The sequence below is a fragment of the Ostrea edulis genome, chromosome 7, assembly GCF_947568905.1.
Source record: "Ostrea edulis chromosome 7, xbOstEdul1.1, whole genome shotgun sequence".
NCBI lineage: Eukaryota > Metazoa > Mollusca > Bivalvia > Ostreida > Ostreidae > Ostrea > Ostrea edulis.
The window spans coordinates 50,746,292-50,772,173 of record NC_079170.1 but is presented as its reverse complement, the minus strand read 5'-3'; the positions used below and the strand labels follow the sequence as shown (position 1 = coordinate 50,772,173).

General features: G+C 33.6%; 1 protein-coding gene across 11 annotated transcripts in view; it reads right to left on the bottom strand.

Annotated features, from left to right (window-relative positions):
• Positions 1–24,665, bottom strand: part of LOC125657644 (DCC-interacting protein 13-alpha-like) — a 42,075-nt gene extending 17,410 nt beyond the window's left edge. For 4 of the 11 annotated variants that reach the window (XM_048888352.2, XM_048888357.2, XM_056144650.1 and 1 more), the window contains exons 1-17: positions 24,509–24,665; positions 20,297–20,528; positions 18,186–18,284; positions 17,905–17,964; positions 17,282–17,353; positions 16,361–16,448; positions 14,564–14,605; positions 13,942–14,054; positions 11,788–11,966; positions 10,269–10,433; positions 9,167–9,199; positions 6,397–6,478; positions 5,471–5,491; positions 3,817–3,926; positions 2,937–2,979; positions 1,743–1,811; positions 107–183 (exon numbers count right to left, since the gene is read on the bottom strand). In XM_048888352.2, coding sequence (XP_048744309.1) covers positions 107–183; positions 1,743–1,811; positions 2,937–2,979; positions 3,817–3,926; positions 5,471–5,491; positions 6,397–6,478; positions 9,167–9,199; positions 10,269–10,433; positions 11,788–11,966; positions 13,942–14,054; positions 14,564–14,605; positions 16,361–16,448; positions 17,282–17,353; positions 17,905–17,964; positions 18,186–18,284; positions 20,297–20,347 — 1,304 coding nt within the window. In that variant the 5' untranslated portion in view covers positions 20,348–20,528; positions 24,509–24,665. Of the gene's footprint in view, positions 1–106; positions 184–1,742; positions 1,812–2,936; positions 2,980–3,816; positions 3,927–5,470; positions 5,492–6,396; positions 6,479–9,166; positions 9,200–10,268; positions 10,434–11,787; positions 11,967–13,941; positions 14,055–14,563; positions 14,606–16,360; positions 16,449–17,281; positions 17,354–17,904; positions 17,965–18,185; positions 18,285–20,296; positions 20,529–20,587; positions 20,642–24,508 lie in introns of those variants that run through there. The other 7 variants (XM_048888359.2, XM_048888361.2, XM_048888355.2 and 4 more) reach the window with 6 other exon arrangements.
• Positions 24,666–25,882: the final 1,217 nt, after the last annotated feature.

The following is a 25,882-nucleotide window of genomic DNA, read 5'->3' as shown; positions in this document are numbered from 1 at the left end:
ACACTTGAAAGTCATTCTTGGGGGCCAAATTAGGTCCATACCATACATCATCCTTTACAGTTTTCACATAGACAGAAATGACACAATATCATTATATTATCTGTACCTGCTAAGGCTGGCCTGGTCAGGGCTGATTGAGCCGGAACCTTGTTTTGTCAGACTACTGGAGCTAGAAGTTCTCTCCTGAAAATAACACCACAAACTTTTAAATATCTCTTCTCCTCTCAATTTCTCTCTCTATCTCTCTCTGTGACTACATAAAGCAGATATCTTTCTATGACTCTAAAAGTAAAGTGCATTGCTAGTTTACATGTCATGCCCATCTGGAACCACATATACATGTACATGATAGATATAATGTATCTATATTTGCATAATCAAAATCCCAAACTGTGTTGCTGACATTCCAAGATCCATCAGTGGACCAGGGTTGATGGAGATAGGCCTTACACTGACTTACAGTGTGCAAGATATGATCTGAACATGAAGATAACAGACTGACAGATGGAAGGGAAAGTCCATACCATTACGTGAGTCATCAAAAGATAAAAAGCTACTGACACATCAATTCTGTAGTTAAATTTGTGATGCTTTAAAAATACTTCTTCCTATAAATACCATTTTCAGCCAAACAGTTGACTCAGCTATTAGTCCCCTATAAAAATCATTACATAAAGCTATTTTCAAACTTTAAAAAAAAGCAACATGGACCTGATTCTACCAATTTTAAATATGCTGAATATTTGTAGATACATTGTACATATGTAAGTATTTGTGGAATTCAAATAGCTTCAGTTTTATATTTATTTTTGATTAAATCTCATCATTATTACATCACACATGTACAATACTATAGTATCTACTTGTATATTATCTGATAAACTTTATTCAAATGTAATTCTCCTTTAAAAACCCTTCACTCTTGTTCTATACTGTCTTGCTCTTATAAATAATGACCTAATACAAGTGACTCTGATTTATCTTTTCATATATAAAAAAAAAACATTATCAATTTGCCACATCTTTGTGAACTACATAATATAGCTGGATTAAATTAGATTGTTCTAATTTGTGCAGCATGCCACATCTTCCTGAACAGAATTACAAATCAAGTATTCACATTGAATATAACCAATTCTAATGAACCACTCACTTGAATGAAAGCCCTAAATAAAAAAAGTTCATTTATTTTAGTTTATACCAAGTAGAATTTTTTAATTTGAGAGAAATCACATTTCATTGCACCTACTGTATTATACATTTTAATGTTAACTAATGTTTACATTCACTAGGAAGAAACAGAATGCCTACATATTGAAATTATCGAGCGTAATGTAGAGCAATAAGAAAACGTCTCAGCCTTTATTGCTAGTTTTAGTACTCATTTGCATTTTTATTTTATTTATTTAGTTTTCATTTCTATGTAAATACCTCGCTTTCCCAAAGGTTTGACAACTTTATATTGTTTCGGATCATTAGTCATTTTTGGTGCCGAGTGTGTATAATAAATGTACCAGTGTGACATTCAGTATTATAAAACAAACTGCATGTAGTCAAGGGCAATATTGATTTTTCAGCCCGAGAAAAACTTTGTCGATCGAGGTGCAGCCAAGGTCGACAAAGCTTTTCTTGGAGTATCAACCTCTCTCCTTCTGAATATTGCACAGTATACCACACTCTCTCCTTCTGAATATCATATTTTGGTGAAACATATTTCCCTGTTTTGTCTATGACACACCTACCTTAACTTGAGGACTTTTGCCCTTTATATATCCACTTTCTCTCACAATGTTGTTCAGTGTACAAATCCACTAAAAATAGAATAATATATATATATATAACTGCAGATTTTCAAAAAAAGTAAGATAAATGTTATGGGTTAACCATATGATCAATTATACATGTACATATACATACAAAATGTCTGTCAACATAGAGAGTAACACTTACACACTGTCAAAGTTTAAGCTTTGCACGTTAAAATTTTATGGATGATACATGTAGTTTGTCCGATGTTCTGCAGAATTATGCAATGAAATAAATATCAGTGTATGATATTTCGTCAAACCTCTCATGTTCTGGGTCATGTCGCACTATCTCAAAACAAGATGATTTATCACTGTCTGTAGGTTAATGTGTTCTAAACACTAGAGATTGACAACCAACAGCAACATCGTGCACATTTTGTAAATTATCAATACGAATTTTGTAAATTATCAATACGAATTTTGCAAATTATCAATACAAATTTTGCAAATTATCAATACGAATTTTGCAAATTATCAATACGAATTTTGTAAATTATCAATACGAATTTTGTAAATCATCAATACGAATTTTGCAGATCATCAATACGAATTTTGCAAATCATGAAATGGCCATTGCTTATTTGTTTACTGTATCAAGAAAAAGCAATATCATTGCATGGCTCAATTACAAAATTATGTAATGTTAAGTCCAAGCCTGAAGTTTTATTAGCCATGTTTACCAAGGGTTTGTAGACAAAATTCCAACCTTTGACAGGGTGAAGATGATAGAATATACATGTATATCAAGGTTTCTAAACAATGCATTCAGCAACAATAAAAAATGATAGCAGTTTTACCACTTTGCTGGTAAATATTAAAAGAAAATTATTTATAGAGTCAGTTCTCTTTGTACAGTAAAATATGATTATAGGGAACCAGGCCCCCATGGCCAGTGAAAAACAGCTCTTATAAACAAACTTTGTTACATCCCAAAAAATTTCCACAAGGTTTCCTCATGTAGGGAAATAAATATTCACTTCACAATAAGCATGAGTTCGTTATAAGAGCATGTTCGTTATAAGTGTATTCTACTGTTACAGTAGTAATTTTATTAGTATAACAGCGATCTTTCTAATCTGACAGACAATGCACCTTAACATTAAATTTTGAATTAAACAAACCAAATACCTCATCTTTATCTCTTTCATTCTCAGCTTGCAAAACAGTATTTCTGTAAAAAAGAAAAAAGAAAAGTAAAATGAGGTCCTTACACCTGTCAACCATTTTGGTAGATGTTTCAAATTGCTGATCACATCATCATATAGTAGTTCTTACTCATTCTATCCTACTTACAGGCCAAAGCTTGTAGTACATGAAATTTAATAAGTTATGGTCTTTTTGTTATTAAAATTAAAAGTAAGAGATATATTTAAAAGTTATCTAACAGTCATGGAGAAATTCAAAATTTACTTATTTATAAAAACTATACAAGACTCAAAATCATGATCAGCAGATTGGAAATCCTAACTAGATAGGCAACACCATTTAATGGGATCAGGAATACATTTTATCTACATGTATATGTTTATTTGTGAATTTCTGATGTGCTTCCTTTTGAAATCTTAACCAAAACTTTAATGTGGGGCCCAACCTTGTGGCCCCCAATTAATAAATTCTTCCTCCTTTACAAATTTTTGAAGAAAAGAAAAACTGTGGTACCACCTAGTCCCTTTTAGAATGAGGTAAAATTCACTCTTTAAAACTACAGAGCATACACATACAGCACTTTTATATAAGTTTTATGTTTTGTCCTGTGTCATTGGTGGTAGGGAATTTTTTTTTATCTTAACCTCCATCTGTTTTCACAGTTGTAATTTTTCATTCTTTACAAGGCTTATTTATTGGTTGAAAATGGCCCTTTAGTTCTTAGACAGACATTAAATATGGAAAACAGACAAATTTTGAAAACGAAATTTCTTTTTGGGTCAGATTAAACTCTAAAATGCAAAACTAATTCAACTTCATTCATTCAATCTTAACTTGAGAAATAAAAAGATGGTGCTTTTACCTTTTACTTTTGGGGGATATGACTTGGAAAACAAATCTTCTATCATCTGATTCATGAGGTTCTGCAAGCACACCGGGTTCATTCAAATCCAAAACCAAGCTACCTGCTAACTACAAGTACCAAAGTCGTTCAGTTGGGTTTGCGTTGATATGGAAATGCATAATAATTATTGTACGTGCTTTACAGTATGGCTAACACAGTAGTTGTAACGTGATGGCATGGTAATCAAAGCAATATTAGAGACAATACCATATTCAACCTACTGAGCAACCCAAGGACTTTTTCAGAACTTTGAAAAATTGAGAGCTCCCCAGTTAAATACAGTACCACTTACCTTATACAAGTAATAGCTGCTATATCTTTGTGTATTTACTATGTTGTTTTGGATTTGAAATACAAATGTAATAAATTGATTAATAAGACCTGAGACAGAAAGTATAACAATAACTCATTTAAAATTCAATATCAATTTAAGCATTTCTCAAAGTCAAATTTTCATTGGAAATATTTTAACACAAAGTTCTAAATAACCACTCCCCTTTTCCAATTTTCTAAGTGTGCCATGGGGTGCTCAATAGAATGAGTATGGTATACCCGGGTATTTGAATTCTTGAAACTATATACACTTCATATAAGAAAGAGGAACTTACATACAAAATTTATGCATGATAATCTTATAAGACTGTTCTTACATGTTGACCTTCAAAATGTTCTGCAGTGCGTTATACATGTATATATTACGTAAGTACTGATACATGTAATCTGAAAATCAAAGGCCTTAGGCATGTCGGAGAAATTCTACAATGTGAATCCTTTTTATAATTTTACATACTGATAGTTACACGAATATCAAATCGAATAGTTCTATATTTACAAACTTCATGAAATGTTACATTATACTGTTTTCAGTTTGTCCAGGTCAAATTGATACTGGCCCCTCCTGAAATAAGCGTATTTTGTCTCTATCAAAAACATCAAAATTCTCGTACAGTAACTTTTTCTGTAATTTTTTGCATAAGCATGACCAGTTTAAACAATAGACACAAAACATGTGACAAATTAAATAGTACACAACAGTCACAATCACTAATATACAGAATCTAGGGTCATTCCATGTAACCTATTAACTTAGGGGCATACTAATTTGGCTAATTACTAATTAAAATTATACCAATTTCAATAACTAAATATAATATATCCCGGAAATTCTTGCCATTTACAGAATGATAATTTAAACATATACAAAAACAGTGTCATGCAGTAAAAGCTAGTATGTAATGTAATTACATTTGTTGGTTTTTATATTTGTTTGTTTGATAAAGTGTGACATCTGAATTTAATGACTGTCTAGCTGGCACTGACATTATTCCAATACCTGTGTAACATACATGACATTATTTTCTGTTGTATCTTATCAGTATATACAGATTCCTAGTGGAGATTATAATAATGTATGTCATTATTTTCTGTTGTATTATATCAGTATATACAGATTGCTAGTGGAGATTATGAAATATGTATGCAAGGAAATTGTGCATGGAATTCACTGTGTTGGAATGCAAGGATAAAAATCAAAGTCAGTCAAAATGAAAGAAACAATGGTGTGCACCAAGGAGAGACTTGCTTCACATTTATTTTCATGTTAATAGCTTACTCTTGTGTTAGTTGCAACGACCTGTAATTAAGAGTTCAAGGAAAAGCTTTAGCAAAGAGTTCAGTTCTTGCATCATACTGTGTAAAAGGCAAAAGATCATAATGAACAGTGATCAATCTCACAACTCCTATAAGGAATACAAAATAAAGAGTTGGGCACACACGGATCCTGGATATACCAGAGGTGTATGTGTCACTTATATCAGCACTCTCTCATACCGTGTCTACACATGTCAATCGTATAGTCACTAATTCAGGACCAATTCCAAATTACTATTTTCAGAGTTACAATTATTGTAGAATTTAATTATAGCTGAACACAGATTCTACTCATTTATGATCATCAAAAAAATATTACTTCCATAGAGTAGAATTAATCATAGCTGAACACACATCTCACTAAAATTATGATCAACTCCAAAACAGAAATTTTATAGATTACTAGACATAGAGTTTGAGAGCATGCCACACAGTAAAGTGCCAAATCTTAATAGTAGAGTAGTCCATGACATCTATAAATAGAAAATCATAAGAGATCTTTTTGCAGGATTGGTTTCCTTTGGATATGAGCTATCATCTGAAAACTATGTTATTCACATGTTTAAGTGTTATTTTCAGTGACAGTGGCCTTGACCTTGGATGTGCTGAATCCAATCTCAGTCTATCACTACTAGGCCTACTTATCATCGGATTCAAGATGTCTGTAACCATTCTGTAACATTCACTTTTACCTTAAAAGTCACTTCCAAGACAATAGAAATCTTCATTCCTCTAACCTGATACACATACATATATACACACTGAACACACTCCTAACGTTTGTCTTGTATTTCCCGAGTGGAAGACTTATTGCAACAAAGCATGAAACCAAAGATTCCGACAAATGTGAAAATGTCCACTCCTCCAAGAGAGTGTTACTAGCATTACCTCATCCCGAGACTGGCTCATCAAGTTCCCTCCCACAGTGAAAAAGAAACAGCGCTCCCATTTCGTGGCTATCAGCTGCTTGCTGAAAGAGAATATTTGCTAGGCATCACATAAAAACAGTATCATAGATATCAGTGTCAGCATTCTGAAATATTGTGTTCATACCAATTCATAAAATCCACATCTTCTGTGCATGTTACATACATCTAAATTTCACAAATATGCATACCTTACATATTCACAGTTTAAGTGATTAAAGTTAATGATCAAAGGCTAACAACAACAACAACCTATAAAGAATGTTAATTAACACATGAACAGTGCATAATTTTATGCAATAGTCAATTCTTCATTGTTAACACATACACGTCATTGTGTAGTTATACTCATGAATATTCAATTCTTAGTTGAATATTCACGTTTATGTTAACACATGCACATAGTGTAGTTTTATGCAATATTCATTTACTGTTAACACATGCACACAGTGTAGTTTCACTCAATATTAATTTTTTAAAAACTGTAAACACATGCACACTGTGTAGTTTCACTCAATATTAATTTTTACTAACTGTAAACACATGCACATCAATCTGATAGAAACAAAGCAAAAATCTCTTCCCAGTGTTTAGCTGCAGAGCACGTGATAGTGACATTTCAATGTAACAAATAACAATACGCTTCTGTACCTGGCTCTACAGTGTTAATGTACAATATACATAGTTGTACAGTGTTAATGTACAATATACATAGCTGTACAGTGTTAATGTACAATATACATAGATGTACAGTGTTAATGTACAATATACATAGCTGTACAGTGTTAATGTACACTATACATAGCTGTACAGTGTTAATGTACAATATACATAGCTGTACAGTGTTAATGTACAATATACATAGATGTACAGTGTTAATGTACAATATACATAGTTGTACAGTGTTAATGTATAATATACATAGCTGTACAGTGTTAATGTACAATATACATAGCTGTACAGTGTTAATGTACAATATACATAGCTGTACAGTGTTAATGTATAATATACATAGCTGTACAGTGTTAATGTACAATATACATAGCTGTACAGTGTTAATGTACAATATACACTGATCATATCTGTACAGTGTTAATGTACAATATACATAGCTGTACAGTGTTAATGTACAATATACACTGATCATATCTGTACAGTGTTAATGTACAATATACATAGCTGTACAGTGTTAATGTACAATATACATAGCTGTACAGTGTTAATGTACAATATACATAGCTGTACAGTGTTAATGTACAATATACATAGTTGTACAGTGTTAATGTACAATATACATAGCTGTACAGTGTTAATGTATAATATACATAGCTGTACAGTGTTAATGTACAATATACACTGATCATATCTGTACAGTGTTATTGTACAATATACATAGCTGTACAGTGTTAATGTACAATATACATAGATGTACAGTGTTAATGTATAATATACATAGTTGTACAGTGTTAATGTACAATATACATAGCTGTACAGTGTTAATGTACAATATACATAGCTGTACAGTGTTAATGTACAATATACATAGATGTACAGTGTTAATGTACAATATACATAGCTGTACAGTGTTAATGTACAATATACATAGCTGTACAGTGTTAATGTACAATATACATAGCTGTACAGTGTTAATGTACAATATACATAGATGTACAGTGTTAATGTACAATATACATAGCTGTACAGTGTTAATGTACAATATACATAGCTGTACAGTGTTAATGTACAATATACATAGATGTACAGTGTTAATGTACAATATACATAGCTGTACAGTGTTAATGTACAATATACAGAGTTGTACAGTGTTAATGTACAATATACATTGATCATAGCGTACAGTTGGTTGGTTGTGTATTGTTTACGTCCCTCGAGAATTTTTCACTCAAATGGAGACATTTAAGCCTATGATCAGCACACATGGCCTTTGAGCAGGGTGGGATCTTTATTGTGCCACACCTGCTGTGACACAGGGCCTTGGTTTTTGTGGTCTCATTCAAAGGACCATCCTGTTTAGTTGACTCTTACAACAAGCAAGAGGTACTGAGGATCTATTCTAATCCCGATCCCATGGGGGTCATGACTGCACATAGTTAATGTATACTGATCTTAACTCATAGGGATCAGGGTTAGAATAGGTCCTCAGTACCCTCTTGCTTACCATAAAAGGTGACTAAATGGAGTGATCCTTCAGATGAGACCATAAAATTTGAGGCCCCGTGTCACAGAAGATGTGGCACAATAAAGATCCCTCCCTGATCAAAGGTCGTAAGTGCTGAGCATAGTCCTAAATTTTGCAGTCTTTCACTGGGAGTGAAAAATTCTTGAGCAGGACATTAAACAATATAAAACCAACCAACCTAGTTTGATCTTATTGACACCATATATAGCAATGAGCTTCCTAGCAATGAGCAATCAGTGTTTCACACAAATTACTAAGATCTGGCTCCCCCCTCCCACCCTTCCCTTTTCCATGACAAGAGACATCTCTAAATGAGTGAAATTTTTTTTTAAAGGGATATACACTCTAAACACACAAAATATCATGTGAAGATACTAAACAGAGTCTAAATGTATCTCAAAAGAATGAATGCCGCACCAGAAGTTAGAGATCAACAATTATATATATCACACTAACTAACGCTACTGTGTGCAATGAAAAAGAAAACTTCCAGTTGTTAAGATATAAGTGATACATGGAGTAGCGAGCTTACCCTATTGGGCCAGGCATATGTAAATGTTTTCCTCTAGAAGTGCAGCAGAAAAAGTTTGTTAGCTAGTACAGGGGCATTCACTAAACATGTAGCATGGAAGTGTTAATCTTTTGTTAATCTTTTTTTCATTCAGCAGTTGAGTTCAGTTCATGTGTCAAACACATACTATTAGTCTGATACACAGATATATTAACATGATTATACTCAAAAGTGCTGCACCAGAGCATTTTTATTTCATTACTAAACTTTTGAAATTAATTAAGGTGGCAATCAATTCAATACGTCAACAACAATAAGTATTCCCATTTTATCTACATGTATTTCCTAGGACTGACCCCCCCCCCCCCCCCCGGCACAGACACAGAGAAAAACTACATGTATTTCCAGAGAGAAATAGATGCTGTCTATATATTGTTTGAATAGCAAATTTACAAGTACTTTATCGTAAAAATTGGAAATTAAATTACAAAAAATAGAAGTACAAACTATCCCCATTTCATGATGATAGAGGGGAAAACGCTTTGGGAATCATGTGGCCGTGGCCATTAAATAGTCATAAGACTTACCGGTAATTGCCCTTGGGCATATAGTCATGAAAATATTTACCACCAGATTAAAGAGTCAATTCATTTGCTGAGGATTTATACAGAAAAAATCTTTTGAGGTATAATAATCATATTTAAATGAATATGTCTGTAAAACACCAATGCTAAAGACCATATTAAAGATAGAATACAATTTTTGCAATGTGTAAGGCTGTTACTAGATATAGAAAAAAAAAAATAGAAGTCCTGCGTTAAATTTGTTAATTTCCATATATTGAAATATAATGCAGTGTGGGTATCTGCTGGATATTCAAATCGTATGAAATGGCACAGTAAAACTTTTCAACTGATTTATAACAAAGAATTGTGATATGTTAATAAAAAAGTTTAAGTTGCTGAGATATACATAACTTAATAAATTCCTAATTCTGAACATGTAATTATTGTATTTCCTTAACACCAATAACAAATATAAATATCTTGTATACAGACAAGAATTGACAAAATTTGACAAGAAATTATTTGAAATTACATAAATGAGTGAAAATTGTGGTTACCTCCTCAGATAGAGGTAGCCGGCTTTCTGTGTCAGACTGGTGTTGGGGGGGATGTAAGGCATGTCTACCATTGGCTCAGCATGGTACATGTGAGCGCTCTGTTTTTCCAGTGTGTCGATATGTTCTACCGTTTTCTTTGTTTCTGTCTGCAAATCCTGCTGAACTCTAAAATGTTTCAATATCAAAAACTCTCAAAAGAAACAAATTATAAATTCCGAAGAGTAGGACATACATTTCAGCCTGTATAACACAGTATACAGAATTAAGAATACAGCACAAAAGAGATTATTTTCCGTCCCTGGTTTTTGTATAACAGTATCTATGGGACCTGCACATTTATTAGAGCAGCCCTTCCTTGCTCTGCATGAAAATCAGCCATGCATTAATAAGTGATTGTTTAAGAGAGGAAAAATATGAGGGAAAACTATCTATTTGGATTACCAGTCACAAATGACAATGCACTGATGTTTTGAGAGACAATGGAACACACTATACTGGTGTCTGTCTGCCACAAAATTTGAGACTACCATGCAGCCCCCTCCCATTTCCTTTTCAGGTTTTTTTTGTTTACTGTCAGTCTGACTTGTTGTCTTTGTCTTTTCTGTTTGTCCATTGTTCATTCAAGTCTTGAATATCAATCCAATATTCATTATCTCATGACATTGACCTTCTGACAAACAGAATATGAATTCTGTAAGTTAAAAAACCATGGTAAAAATCACATTACATAAAATGTTGAAAGACAGATAAATGGACAATAATTATTTGAAGGCCTCTCACACCTTCAGACCCCAATTCATGTTGAATAATTGTGAATAAAAGAGGTCTATGTAACTCTTATTTAATAGTTTATAATCATGAACTCCTTCGTCAAAGTCAGGAAAACTGACAATCAACTATACATGTTTCCTGACTTTTAACAAACTGACTTCAAAACTGGAGCACAATCTTTCTCTATCTCATACTATGACAAGATACAGACACAAGAACTGACAGACAAACAAAAATAGTGATTATTATATAACTCCCACATCTTCCATGCGGAACCCTAATAAACCTTAACAGGGTCTTAAAAACAAAGCTGTCTTCAAATGGTGCAAATCCAGATAATAATAATAATAATGATTGGTTTTATATAATGCCTTTTCCAGCGTATGCTGCTCAAAGCACTTTACAATAATCAATGTACATTATTACCCCTGCAGACCTTATATCAATTTAGAACTTTCTCAGCCTCCTAGGAAGCATACAGTGCAAGCTGCCATTACAAGCGCTAGAGCACTAACATTCTAACAATATCTTTCACTGTCTATAGCCAGGTACCCCTTTTACACTTGGGTGGAGTGAGGAAATTCATGTAAAGTGCCTTTCCCAAGGACACAACGTCAGCCCTGCCGCGGCCAGGACTCGAACCCACGACCTTTCGGTTGAGAGTCTGACGGCCTAACCACTAGGCCACCGACGCCATTCATGATGATTTAATTTAATTTCTCCGTCTTTTGCTGAAGCCTTTATTTACCCCTGAACACTAGTAGAGATGTTGTTCAGAAAGTCTTCAATTTCTTTCTTGCCAACAGCATCTTGGCCCATCTGGAAGAAGGCTCTCTGGGCATGGAGGTACCCCATAACGGGCTCGAGCAGAGAACACTTTCTCTTGTACTGCAATGCATTCAGGCTGGAGTAGTAGTGCAGGGATGTCTGAAAGTCCAAATACTAACTCATTATTACCAAATACTAAAAGTCCAAATACTAACTCATTAGTACCAAATACTAAAAGTCCAAATACTAACTCATTATTACCAAGTACTAAAAGTCCAAATACTAACTCATTAGTACCAAACACTAAAAGGTTGTTAAGACTAAAAGGAATTTGGTCTTTGGACTATGATAAAGGCACAAGGTAAATGTGTTTATAGGAGAGTTTTCATCCATTATATCAGCTATATAGGAAATCTATTAATTCATTAGCAATAATAATATTTCATTCATGGTTTACATTGGTATATTCTTCATACTAGACCTTTGAGACTATTCATTACATGGTGTATTTCATGAGGCTATTCATTACAATGTGTATTTCATGGTACACATATTATTCTATGGAGATGCTCGTCACATTCACATTACACGGTGTATTTCATGAGACTATTCATTACATGGTGTATTTCATGAGACTATTCATTACATGGTGTATTTCATGTAATCATTACAAGGTGTATTTCATGAGACTATTCATTGCATGGTGTATTTCATGAGACTATCATTTCATGGTGTATTTCATGAGACTATTCATTACAATGTGTATTTCATGAGACTATTCATTACATGGTGTATTTCATGTAATCGTTACATGGTGTATTTCATGTAATCATTACATGGTGTATTTCATGAAACTATTCATTACAATGTGTATTTCATGAGACTATTCATTACAATGTGTATTTCATGAGACTATTCATTACATGGTGTATTTCATGAGATTATTCATTACAATGTGTATTTCATGAGACTATTCATTACATGGTGTATTTCATGTAATCATTACATGATGTATTTCATGAGACTATTCATTACATGGTGTATTTCATGAGACTATTCATTTCATGGTGTATTTCATGAGACTATTCATTACATGGTGTATTTCATGTAATCATTACAAGGTGTATTTCATGAGACTATTCATTGCATGGTGTATTTCATGAGACTATTCATTACACTGTGTATTTCATGAGACTATTCATTACAATGTGTATTTCATGAGACTATTCATTGCATGGTGTATTTCATGAGACTATTCATTACACTGTGTATTTCATGAGACTATTCATTACACTGTGTATTTCATGAGACTATTCATTACATGGTGTATTTCATGTAATCATTACAAGGTGTATTTCATGAGACTATTCATTGCATGGTGTATTTCATGAGACTATTCATTACACTGTGTATTTCATGAGACTATTCATTACACTGTGTATTTCATGAGACTATTCATTACAATGTGTATTTCATGAGACTATTCATTACACTGTGTATTTCATGAGACTATTCATTACACTGTGTATTTCATGAGACTATTCATTACACTGTGTATTTCATGAGACTATTCATTACAATGTGTATTTCATGAGACTATTCATTACACTGTGTATTTCATGAGACTATTCATTACACTGTGTATTTCATGAGACTATTCATTACACTGTGTATTTCATGAGACTATTCATTACACTGTGTATTTCATGAGACTATTCATTACACTGTGTATTTCATGAGACTATTCATTACACTGTGTATTTCATGAGACTATTCATTACACTGTGTATTTCATGAGACTATTCATTACACTGTGTATTTCATGAGACTATTCATTACAATGTGTATTTCATGAGACTATTCATTACAATGTGTATTTCATGAGACTATTCATTACACTGTGTATTTCATGAGACTATTCATTACAATGTGTATTTCATGAGACTATTCATTACATGGTGTATTTCATGAGACTATTCATTACACTGTGTATTTCATGAGACTATTCATTACAATGTGTATTTCATGAGACTATTCATTACACTGTGTATTTCATGGTACATGTATTATTCTATGGAGCTGCTTGTCACATTTACATTACTAATTTGATAGTCTTATAAAATGAATAATATACCTGGTGAAATTTTTTCCTCATGAGATAGAGTTCTTCATTATATTCTGATTTCTGTCTCTCACTGTCCTTCCTTTTATGCAACCTCATATACCGGCTCATTGCACTGTCATGTTCTACATATAACGGGAAAAATTACACTGTAATACCCCCCAGTCAGAAGGAAATGTTTCCACGTACACATATCAAGAAAATGCAGTAATTTTTCACTCACTGGGTCCTTTATTCAGACAATATATTTTTTTTTATCCAAGACATTCCTCATTTTAGAATATACAAGTATTCACACTGTAAATCCACAGTGCGTGTATTCTCGGAAATCTATTTTTGTGATACGTGTACTTGTATCTGCACAATTAATATGCAAGAAGACATTTTTATGATTAATATTGTGCTAATATTATACACACAACTTGAGGTATCTTGAGAACTAAAATGTCACGATATTGTCATCTTTGAAAATTTTGCTGAAATAAAGTCATGAAAAATTCTACAGTATTCCAAATTAGCCATCAAACCCAAATTTTATTCTTACTAACAAATATCTATTTTTGAATCAATCTGCTCCATTAGTTGTTCATTGTACACTCACCATTAACTATTACAACATTCACTGTATACTCACCATTACTTGCAATCTGGAACATCTCACAAAGAGTTGTAATCTCTGAAACAGAAAGAATATTGTGTCCCATTAGGATATACTTCCATTTCCAACGTTTTTGCCTTCGATATCTTAACAAATTGTATTGATAGACATTTCCTCATGAATGTGCTTCAGTTTGTGCAGAAAGCATGTCTGAATGTTTAAAAATTCTGTACATCTATTTTAATGGCTGGGAATTCCAACAGAAATGAAAGTAGAATGTAAATATACTAAAGCACTTCATGAAGTATGTTCATACCCTCATGTATTTCAAAAATGAAATTCATTTCTTACATGTACATGTACAAATCTGTATGTATACACGTACTCACATCCTTTTCCATACAGTTTTTCATTACATGACCCTTTTATTAAGTTGAGAGTACCAAACTCAGACTCTAAACTTCAGAAGGTGGCGAGGGTCATGCATTCAATGAACCAACAAAATGCTCAGTGAAATCTCAAAGGACAATTAATATCGGTGCACAGCTACGTTAAGATTGAGGAATCGGGCTGTCACAAGCCATTAGCTTTTAAAATGAACAAAGATTAATTTACTTGGAGCCTACCTCATGAAATCTAAAGGGAGGCTTTTATTCATCTATCACTCATTTACAAAGAAATTAAGTTATTCAAAACACTGCCATCATGATCTTGCATGTATGTTCACCTCAATTTCATCAAATTTAAGAAAAATATTTTTTGCAGAATATTACTTTTTTGTTATTTTTAGGGCTGTACCAGAACACGAAATTAAATGATCTCTGAAATGAAAACCTTACTCATAAAATAAGAACACAGAGAAGTACGTGTTCCAAGAATTCATGTACAACACATGTATCTAGTGCATATTTTGAGATCCACAAAATTAATGTAAATGAAAATAAATGAGACCACAGTATACATGTACATAAACCACGACGTTTAGCTGGAGAAATCATTCTGAACAAGTCAAGCTTTGAAATGATTTGTCATGATAGGATGAAACTCTTCATGTTGATTTCGGCATAAAACCAAAAACATTTCACACATACACAAAAAAACAGCTTTAAGTCCAAAAAAGTAAATTACTTGGTTCTCTGGCCACTTTTGACAAAAATAGAAAGGGTGCGATTTTTTAAAATTCTTATCTAATAAATAGTTCCAGCATAGAGCAAGCATCAGTAAAGCCTCCCACAACATGCAATGGCAAAAAACTACTGTGTCTTTCATATCTGTACAGATATTGATACCATTGCAATGAAATATTTGAAACTACAAAACCTCATTGGCCATTTGCAAAGTTTGAACTGTTTGCACAAACACCATGATGACCCAGACTTAGTCAAACATTTTACTGACTGGATTATGAAGGCCTAGTTCGATCATCAACTATAGTAACTAAAGTAAGTTCCATCATCAACCATAGTAGTTGTTTAGTCGACTTCCGGAACTTCATTCCGCATGCCTAGCTGCTTCTGGACCTTCAGTGTGCATGTCTGTTTACTAAAGTTCAACCATTCTGCAAGCATAGGTTGCTGTATGGTAGACCAGACATTGCGCAGTGACACCCCTTCTGGTTTCAACCAAAGGTAGTTCGATCGTACTGTGGTTCAACTCTAGTTATTGTAGTTGATGATTGAACTAGGTCCTAAATTTCAGACTATTTTGACATTGGAAGAGCGCATGGGAGAGATTTCATTTATTTAAGGGTACAATTGGTTAATGTGCATTGTTTAAACAGATGCAGTTGGGAATAAGAACCAAGTAATTAATTTTTAGATCTTATAGGCATACCTTCTAAATCTGCCTGTAAAAACCTAGACAGAGGATACATCATGGTTTCTGAGAACTGAGCAGAAAGCACCTGCTGTATTGAGCTCACCTGAAATTTAAACAAATCATGTTATGCACAAGTCATTTACTGTATCTTGTATACTAGATTACTGAGACATGCATCACATACACTGTTTTTACGTGAAGTCAGTATTGCACACACTCAAATAATGACTTCTCATTAGTAAATTACAATGAATAAGTAACTGAAAAACTGTTTATATTGTAGCGGTCAGCAGAGTTTGATCGCCGGTGGCCAGATAGCTCAGTTGGTAGAGCACCTGACTAGAGATACAGGGGGCCCGGGTTCGGATCCCAGTCTGGTCCGTTGCATTTTCTCCCTTCCTGTTACATTTGGTGCCGTAGACCAGCCCCTGGAACTGACAGGTGAAAATGACTGCCAGGGGATAAAGAATCTGGGTTGTGTGTCTTCGAGGGCGAAGACTATTTAAGGAGGGAGGAATGTAGTAATTAGGGCCATACGGACCATGGATATCGGCCTGGATAGCTAAGTGGTTAGAGCACCTGACTAGTAATGCAGGGGTCCCGGGTTCGATTCCCGGTTCAGCCAAAGATTTTCTCCTCTCTCCTATATATGTTACATTTGCTGCCATAGACCAGCCCCTGGAACTGACAGGTGATAATGCCTGCCTGGGGATAAAGATCCTGGGTTGATGTCTTCAGGTGTGAAGACATTTAAGGAGGGAGGAATGTAGCGGTCAGCCGAGTTCTATCGCCTGTGGCCAGATAGCTCAGGTGGTAGAGCACCTGATTAGAGATGCAGAGGGCGCGGGTTCGAATCCCGGTCTGGTCTGTTGCATTTTCTCCCTTCCTGTTACAATATTACATAATACTTTTTACATAAAATTAAGTCATACTTACATCATCTAGATAACTAGAAAACTGTTTCAGGGTAGAACTCAACACACTGTCATCCGATTCTAATGGAAATTTCTGCAAAAGAAAAGATATAGATTCAAACATATAATCAGAACTGTCTAACACCTGAGATAGCAGAATTATAGTATTCCTGACTGATTGACACACAGGAGGTGACCCACTCCATGTCAAGCATGCACTCATCTGTGTAGAACACTTGTACAACAAAGTACCTGCAGGCAAACCTTGGGACACTGGGACACTTGATCTAGATTAATTTGTTAAGTACAGTATTCACCCCCATTACATGTCAGACAAGTGCCCTAACCACTTAAAGAATTCAAAAAAGGAGATGGTTTTTAGATTTCTATATTTATAAACATTTTGTGCAGAAAGTTTTTGATAAAAATGGATTTATGTTGAATTGTTTTGTTTTACAATGTACCATACATTTATAACAAAACTAATGCATTGCTGGGTGATTTCTTGAAATGAAAATGTAATGTGGGTTATTTGAAAGTTGAATAGATGAACACTGGAATGTTGCTTAGTACATGTACATCAGCTACAACAGTACATGTATCAGACTAATAAGACCTATGTTGATCGTCTACTATACTACATACCTGTATTTCAAAGTCTCTCAGATGTTGTGACAGGGACTGGGTAGCTGCACACAATTCATTCTGGAAGATATACAGGAGATAATAAAAAGATGGGCATGTATCAATACAGAGTAGTACAAAGTAAATTTATATTATTACTTCTTATATCGAACTCATCAAGTTAAACTGAATTGTGACTGAAAAATCTACATTCATCGAACAGTATATCACTTAGTATGTGTGTTACTAATTGTTACATCTCCTTCAATTTCTGAAACAGATAGGACAGTGATAAAACTTGCCTGTGCTTTCATGATTCTTTGACAGCAGTTGTGAAGACCCACTGTGTACTTCTTCAGGGCAATAGCATCCTTCTCAAACACCGATAACAAACTACGGGTCTAAAGCAAAAAAAAGTTGATACTACACATGTCAATATAAGTATCACTTGAAATAGCTTCAGTTAAATAGAAATTATTGTTACCCTGTACTGATAAATAATGCAATTTTAATGATCATGATTGTCCCAGAAGCTAAAGGTCAGATGCAGTGTTGGTTATCAGAATCATAAATGGGAGTCCTTAGATCATCTTAAAAGTTACCATTCAATTTCATTGACAGAGTTCAGAGTCTCACAGTCTGTTGTCCCAGACTATTAACCGTAGATCATTTTTTTTCATTACAGGAATTTTTTTCTTAGGTCTGCAGTGAGCTGAAATTCAGCCCCATTCCCAATACAAAAAAGCAGCTGTTTTTTCCAAAATGACATCTTAAAATTTCCAAAAGGGAGTTTTTATAAAATCACAAATCAAAAGATTTTTGTTTGATTTTTGTTGAGAACTCTTTACTCAGGATACTCCAGGTATCTACCTATATTCGTCGCACTATTGCATTTAAACTCGGGATTGGTATTCCATAAATCTGTGGATGTGACAAAAATGTTGCATAATAAGTAATTAAAAGTACTATCGTCGTAAAGTTAGACTAGAGGATAGTAAAATCAGGAAGTCAATATTTATACTTCAGAATAAAAGAAAAATCAAGTGAGGAACCCATGTTCCCTGACCAGCCTGACAAGCGAACAGGTGGAAAATCAACAAGAGACTGGGTCCAAATTGAACATGATCATGACAGTGACAAAAGTCTTCTAATGGAACCTCAAAGGATTTTTCTTCCATTTCAGAGAATGATAAAAATTAAAAAGGATTCAAAATGTTGATGATTTAAATTCTGATGATTCAGTCTGAAGGCCTGTGCTAACTTCCTTTGATAAAATCTTACTCCGGTTATGCCTGGCTTTACTGGAACATTTCCATTTTTCTTTACTATCAAAAACAGGAAATTGAGCATGATCAGTTGATAAAATCAATAAGTTTTCCTTTTTGATTTTTTTCCCTTTAAATTACAAATGTTTTCCCAGTTTCAACCAAATATCACTGTTTTCCCCCAAAATGAAATCAAAGGTTAAAAAAACCCTGTATTATTATACTAACAGCCATCTAATGGTACTAAGTACATGTATATCCATGTCTCAGCTTTTTCTGATCTTGTAATTACTTTTCCATTAATTTTTCAAGCTTAATTTTAAATTCACCTATTCAGATAAATACTTCCATTCCTTTCATAAAAGAGAATGAAATGCAGAATGCCGAATACTTTGTCTGGTGGTTCTGAAACTGGGATTTTTATGAAGTTGTTTGCAAATTTTTAGTCAAAAGGGGAAAAGTACTCTTTACCGGTAGTAATAAGAACCTTGATAAGGCACTGTGAAAAGATATATCTTTCTTCCATGAAATAAAATGTCTTTAAAATCATACAAAAATGACGGAACATGGCACATGCATTTGAAGTAATTAGTAGTTATTAGTCGTATGTTTCACTTCAGGGTCTGTACATGTAATGAATACCTATAACCAACCATCCAGTGGGTTCTGTTTTCCTGAAACTGATGAATACCCTCCAGATGTTGACTGTCACATTGGTAAGTTTTATCATGTGAAACATGTCTAGAGTATTGATTACTGGTATATCTCTAGAATTTAACTTTTATTATGACACACCGATAGCCCGTACTTAGTCGTACAGAAGAGTAGCACCTACACATTGTGTTTACAGAGAATAACGACAGTTCCGATGTTTACTGAATATCATACTATGACAGGATAGTTTCTTCATGCTAAGTTAATTAACCCTGTTTAACGATTGCATGTGATGACAATTTAAAGAAAAGCAATTAAAACAACCCATAAAACTCCATGCAACCAGATTACAATGGAAGGATAATAAACTGACTTCGCAGATCGATATTAGTAGTACCAGTAGTGAAAATCCCACTACTTGCACCCTCTACTCTAGGACACCCCTCCCACTTGACTTCGGTGGCTTTCTGAAACGAAATTCATGCTTGATTTACCTGCGGACTGTCTTCCAACGCATCCTCAAGATGCAATTTCTCTATGCCCATGTTTGTCAGGGAATGGCGATCTTATTTACTCAACAGCATCCAATTAACTTCGCCACTACCTAGATTTTGTGTCTGCTAGTGATTAATGCATCAGGACAGGCCCGCACTTCAGCTGGTGCTTTTCATCGAGCTCTGTGATTGGATAAAAATGAACACTGTTTCGCTTTTCAAACATCTATTTCTATATCATAATATAAAATTCAATATAAAAAACAATGCCTGACTAAATAAAATACATACCTATTTCTTGTGACTTAGAGTTCTTATATTTTAGCTTCGCGCTGAGGATTGTGTAAAACTAGGTAACGTTATCTCATCGGCTTTCGCCATTTTCGAACGAATGTCAGCTTCACCGAGTGACAATTTTGTAACTGGGTTACACTAGGGAAAAGGATTAGTTTACTAGAGACACTACTATGCACATTCCCTATAAGGCTGAGATGTATAACTCTGTATAAATTCTGTCATACACTGGTTCTTTAACTTGGGGTGGGTGTATATGTAGTCCCCCAATGTCGATGTTCGCCGATTTATCGTTAAATACGTTGTTTTTTCTTCAAACATCTCTTTCTAAATTCTTAATTATTATTTATAGGTTGTTTTCTTCAGAAATATCAACATAAGACAGAAACATATATTAAATTTGCTAACTCTCTCACACTTTCATACGCACACTCGTACATTTCGCTGCTGGTAAGTGCTTATATTTTCAATATAATAGTTAAAAGAAGATGAAATAAGCCATAAAAAAATGAATAAAACAAGATTGTGTTGGGTTTTATTTATGTTGTCAAAAAGTTTTTTCCATACATGTCAGATATTCTCAAACTTTTGTATTTTCAAGTTCTGGTTTGCAATACATTTTTAAAACTTTATATTTGTCATATAGATAGAACAATAATTCCAACCGTCTTGGCAATTTTTCTTTTAGTCAAAGAAGAAGAAAAAATGTTTTCTATTTAGGATAAAGAAGTTTACAATTTTATATGGAAGTTCACCTAGTAAGATATTGATTGCATTAAATCCTATTCTTTTGGACGTTGTTTGATAAGTGTGCATGTTCAGATTGCTCCATAAAATAGATACTTTTCACAGCCAATGAACACATGTTGAATTGTCTCAATTTCATCATTACACAAGAATAGATATGGGTTACCCCATATCCAAGAAATTCGACTTTTAATTTACTCGTAGCAAATACTGTGACCAGTCTTGCTTCACTAGCAAACAGTGCACACACCTGTCCTTGACCTTTTAACCTTGAAAAAATGTACAATTAGATGAACAATACTAAAGAAGGATAATTTAAAATCTTGTCTTTATATTAGCTGAAAAATACATATATATAGAGTAATGCAAAAATCAAGAAGGTGAAATTCACTTTGTAGATATTTACTATATTCATGACATCCCCATCCCCATCTAATTTTATTTCCTAGAAAATAAATTGCCCAATAGATTAGGTTATTTCTTTTTTAATTGAAAAAATGCCCACCCCAGAATCAAATGTGTGTCCCCTTTCTTGATAAAAAAAATAATAGTAGAAATATATCATTTCCAAACCTTTAATCCACCCCTCCTATTTTTTAAAATTTTCTCTGTTATGGTTATATTTGTATTTTTTTATCGTTATGAATTCATAAATTTTGTACGTTCCGTCCCATTATCAATCCGTCCCTTAGTCGATTCGTCCCATTACCGATTCGTCCCTAGACTATTCGTCCCCTAGTTAATACGTCCCCTAGTCGATCCGGCCCAGAAAAAATCATTACTTTTTTCCAAGCTATTTACCGTACTGAATTGGTTTAATTCATTTGCGTATTTTATCTTCATGGTGTGTGTACCGCTGATATATTCTGTCATCAGGTAGGATGACAATAATATGCTGTTTTGATATTTGACAGCTTTTTCAAAGATCATTATACACATCACAATATTCGATAAAATGGGCTTCATTTTCAATACAAAGAATAGTTAGGTTACTGTAAGCTCGTAATTAATGATCAAAGGTTGCACAACAATGCAGTTATAAAACTGTTTTCACTCAGGTGTTTTCACAATGATCAGTGGACAGGGGACACGCATTTACATTGATTGCTATACATATTTAAATAACGATGTTCCTACAATAGTTAATGAGCACACATTTTCATAACCATCGCACTTCAAACAAAAATTATAAATCCTGAATAAACAATTTTATTTACATGTCTAACTTCGGCAGTTATCTAATAGCAGGGGCCCTACTGGGCAGTCTGCGCTATAAATCTATACTAAACACCATCGCCAGTTATCTAATTTTGATAACTAACTGCAATATATATGCAAAAACGTCCCTTTGTCTTAGGTAATTATTCATTTATTATATCTTTGATAAAAAAAAAAATTGGAGAGGCCAGATCGACTAAGCAAAATGGGCCGAATCGACCATGGGACGGATCGTCTTGGGACGGATCGTCTTGGGACGGATCGACTTGGGACGGACCAACTGTGAGACGGAACGACCTGCTACCTCACAACCTATGCACTTATTCAACAAGAAATGTATATATTGCCTTAATAAATTTTATCTATATATTGGGAAAAAAACATGGGAATAATTTTGAATTGAAGGGAATTTCGTAAAAGAGAGACTTAAATAAACTTTTCTGCGTAAACTTTTTTTTTTCATGCAAAGGTACCACCTAGTACCTCATCTACGCAATACCGAGCTATCTTGCAGTGAATATTGCAGATGCAATTTTTTTTTTTTACACGTGTTTCTTTACTTTGTTCACTGACAACAAGCAGAAATCACATAAATTGCAATATAAATGTTGATAAGTTGAGTACTTTTAAAAAAGAAAAACAAAACCTCGTCACTCGTACATTTCTTACATGTGTTATATGTTTAGATGTTGGAGAAACCCACATATATGTATTACTTTAATAAAATGATTTGATAGCCTTTTGTCTTTCAAAACTATCGTTACCAGTGGTAACATGTTTTCCTTTAGATATCACATTTATATAAATGCTCTTTTCTGTTCAGTTGTTTTCCTCTGCTCTGATTACTTTGAAGCTGTGTTGACAAAGCGTCATGCTTGTTTATAACGGTCGATAACTTGTAGTCGTACGTATTGTATAAGACAAATGCCGATGTCAAAATCATCGGCATTTACCAGATGTGCTCCGTTATACATAGAAATCCTTATCAAAAAGAAAACTCACACACACACAAATTAATAATTTACATTCTCTCTCAGAATAAATTGTATGATAATTAATTAACAATAATCATGAAAGGAATATAATTGTCAAGCGTAGAATGACCTATCTATTTTCGTGAAATACACCGAGGAGGCAGTTAGTGTAGGAATATGAATACTTCTTATTTACATTTCTGGTGAAAAAGTGATTTTCTTAAAATCATTTGACGTTAATTTTGTTTTCTTCTACGTATTACATACACATCGATATTCTAAACATTTGCTGTAATGTTGTATCTGCTGATCATGAATGGAACTATATTTTTTCAGAGCAATTGTGTGAAGAGTACCTGAATCCAGTAATAAATCTTGCATAGATAGTATGCACTGATCGAATTTATTAAAAAGGTACAGCAATCAGGTGATACAACATTGCATTTTTAAGTTTGTAGTACATAGTTTGCAAAATCAAAAGTTCATATGATATAGTGGAATATAAGGTGTAAAAGATTTAATTATTGATTAAACCTTTGTTTTCAAACAATTTCATGAGTTGATATTGCACTCAATACACTGTTATATTGTAATATGCAAACTTGGATATCAACTTTTTGTTGAAAAAAAGTTATATGATAAAAGATTACCTTTGTCATCTAGAAAATCATCAATGAGTTTCACACCTTTTTCATACCAACATTTGATAAACAGTGTTTTACACCCACTCTAGTATTTGTGTTATACCACACAGGAATGCTAGGATAGTTTTCCTTATAGAGTTAAAACATCTTGCCAAAAAATATTGTTTTCTGGAATAACACTTTCGGAAATAAATGCATCCCCAAAATCAAGTACATGTAGTTTGTGAACAAAATCATGAACATTAATTGCTTCAAAAATATCTCCCCAGGATTTCTTATCCACTAATAATCTAATTCACCAATTTCAAACGAAAGAAGTTATATTTCTTCTGTACCTTCACTTCGAATAATATGTACCATTATTCATTACAACACAGTCAATTGAAACACAGGACGGCCAAGCAGCAAATTCCATGGAAAATTCGTCGGTGGAGGCGTCAACGAGTTTGAGCCGGTCGGATTTTGAATCTAATTGGCAGTAACAGTGTAGGAGCAGCGGTCCCCAGACCCCTTACCGCTTGGTGCCTATACATTTCCACTTATCATTTGTTACGCTCCCTAATTAACACTCTAAGTATATAATAGATTTCATTATTTTTTGCATTGCGTGACGTCCCGATACAGATTGAAAGAAAGGTATAAATAACTACAGTCCAAAATTATAAGCGAAACTAACAATTTTGAGTCGAGCATATCCTTGATATATCCACCCTTCGCAGATTCTGATTTCCACCTCCCTTGTCTTTTAAACAATCTATCAGATATACCGGAGACTGCACATACAGTAGCACCCCACCCCTATCAGTTCTAGCGACAATCTCTGTAAATATTAGTTTTACTTTTGCAATGAAAATAGCCATATGACTTTTCTCAAAAGTCACAGCTGAACATCTGATATCCAAAACTTCACTGCTTCTCAGAAAACCTGCATATGCAATCAAACAAACACATAAAGATATTTGATTATACACATTTTCACACTGAAAAATCTTGTAATACATTTTCTTTAATAAATCTGCTGAAATCGGATCTTTTTTGTCCTTGGAATCGCCAATTTTCTCTTTCCTGCTTCGCACACATTTTTCACAAGCTCAGAATCAGTTGGGGAAGTGTTACCAGCGCCCAACGGATACCGGATACCATATAAAGCAGACGTCAACACGATAACCGAACCTCCTTCCTAAACTGGCAAGATAAATACTAACAGTTAATGGTTTCATTGATGATGCTTTATCATTTTCTAAACCTTCCTTTTTTAACCAATCACTTCATTTCTTGAAGCTTCTGTAATAAATTTTCACTGTAGAACTTGCTCTACGTCCGGACAATAATTCCGGTATGTTTCTGATTTTCTCCCAAAGGATCTCTGGAAGGGTGTCTTTATCTTTATTATATGCCTGCAAAAATACACTATTAAAGAAAATGAATAAATACAATGCCCACATTACTGTCAGATTATATAAAATCACTGACAATCAATATTCAGTGCCAACATGGAAAAATTCTAATCAATATTTTTAGAAATCGATCCAAAACTTCTTCCGCACATGAATATAGCATTTTCCCGTTGGAAGATATTTCCCACTCTTAATAAATATATTAAAATGTACTCTATCTGGACAAAGAATAGGCCAATACTTAACCGATTAATTTGGAATATTTAAACATCCAAATGCTCCATCTCCCCTGATTTTAGTTACTAAATAAAT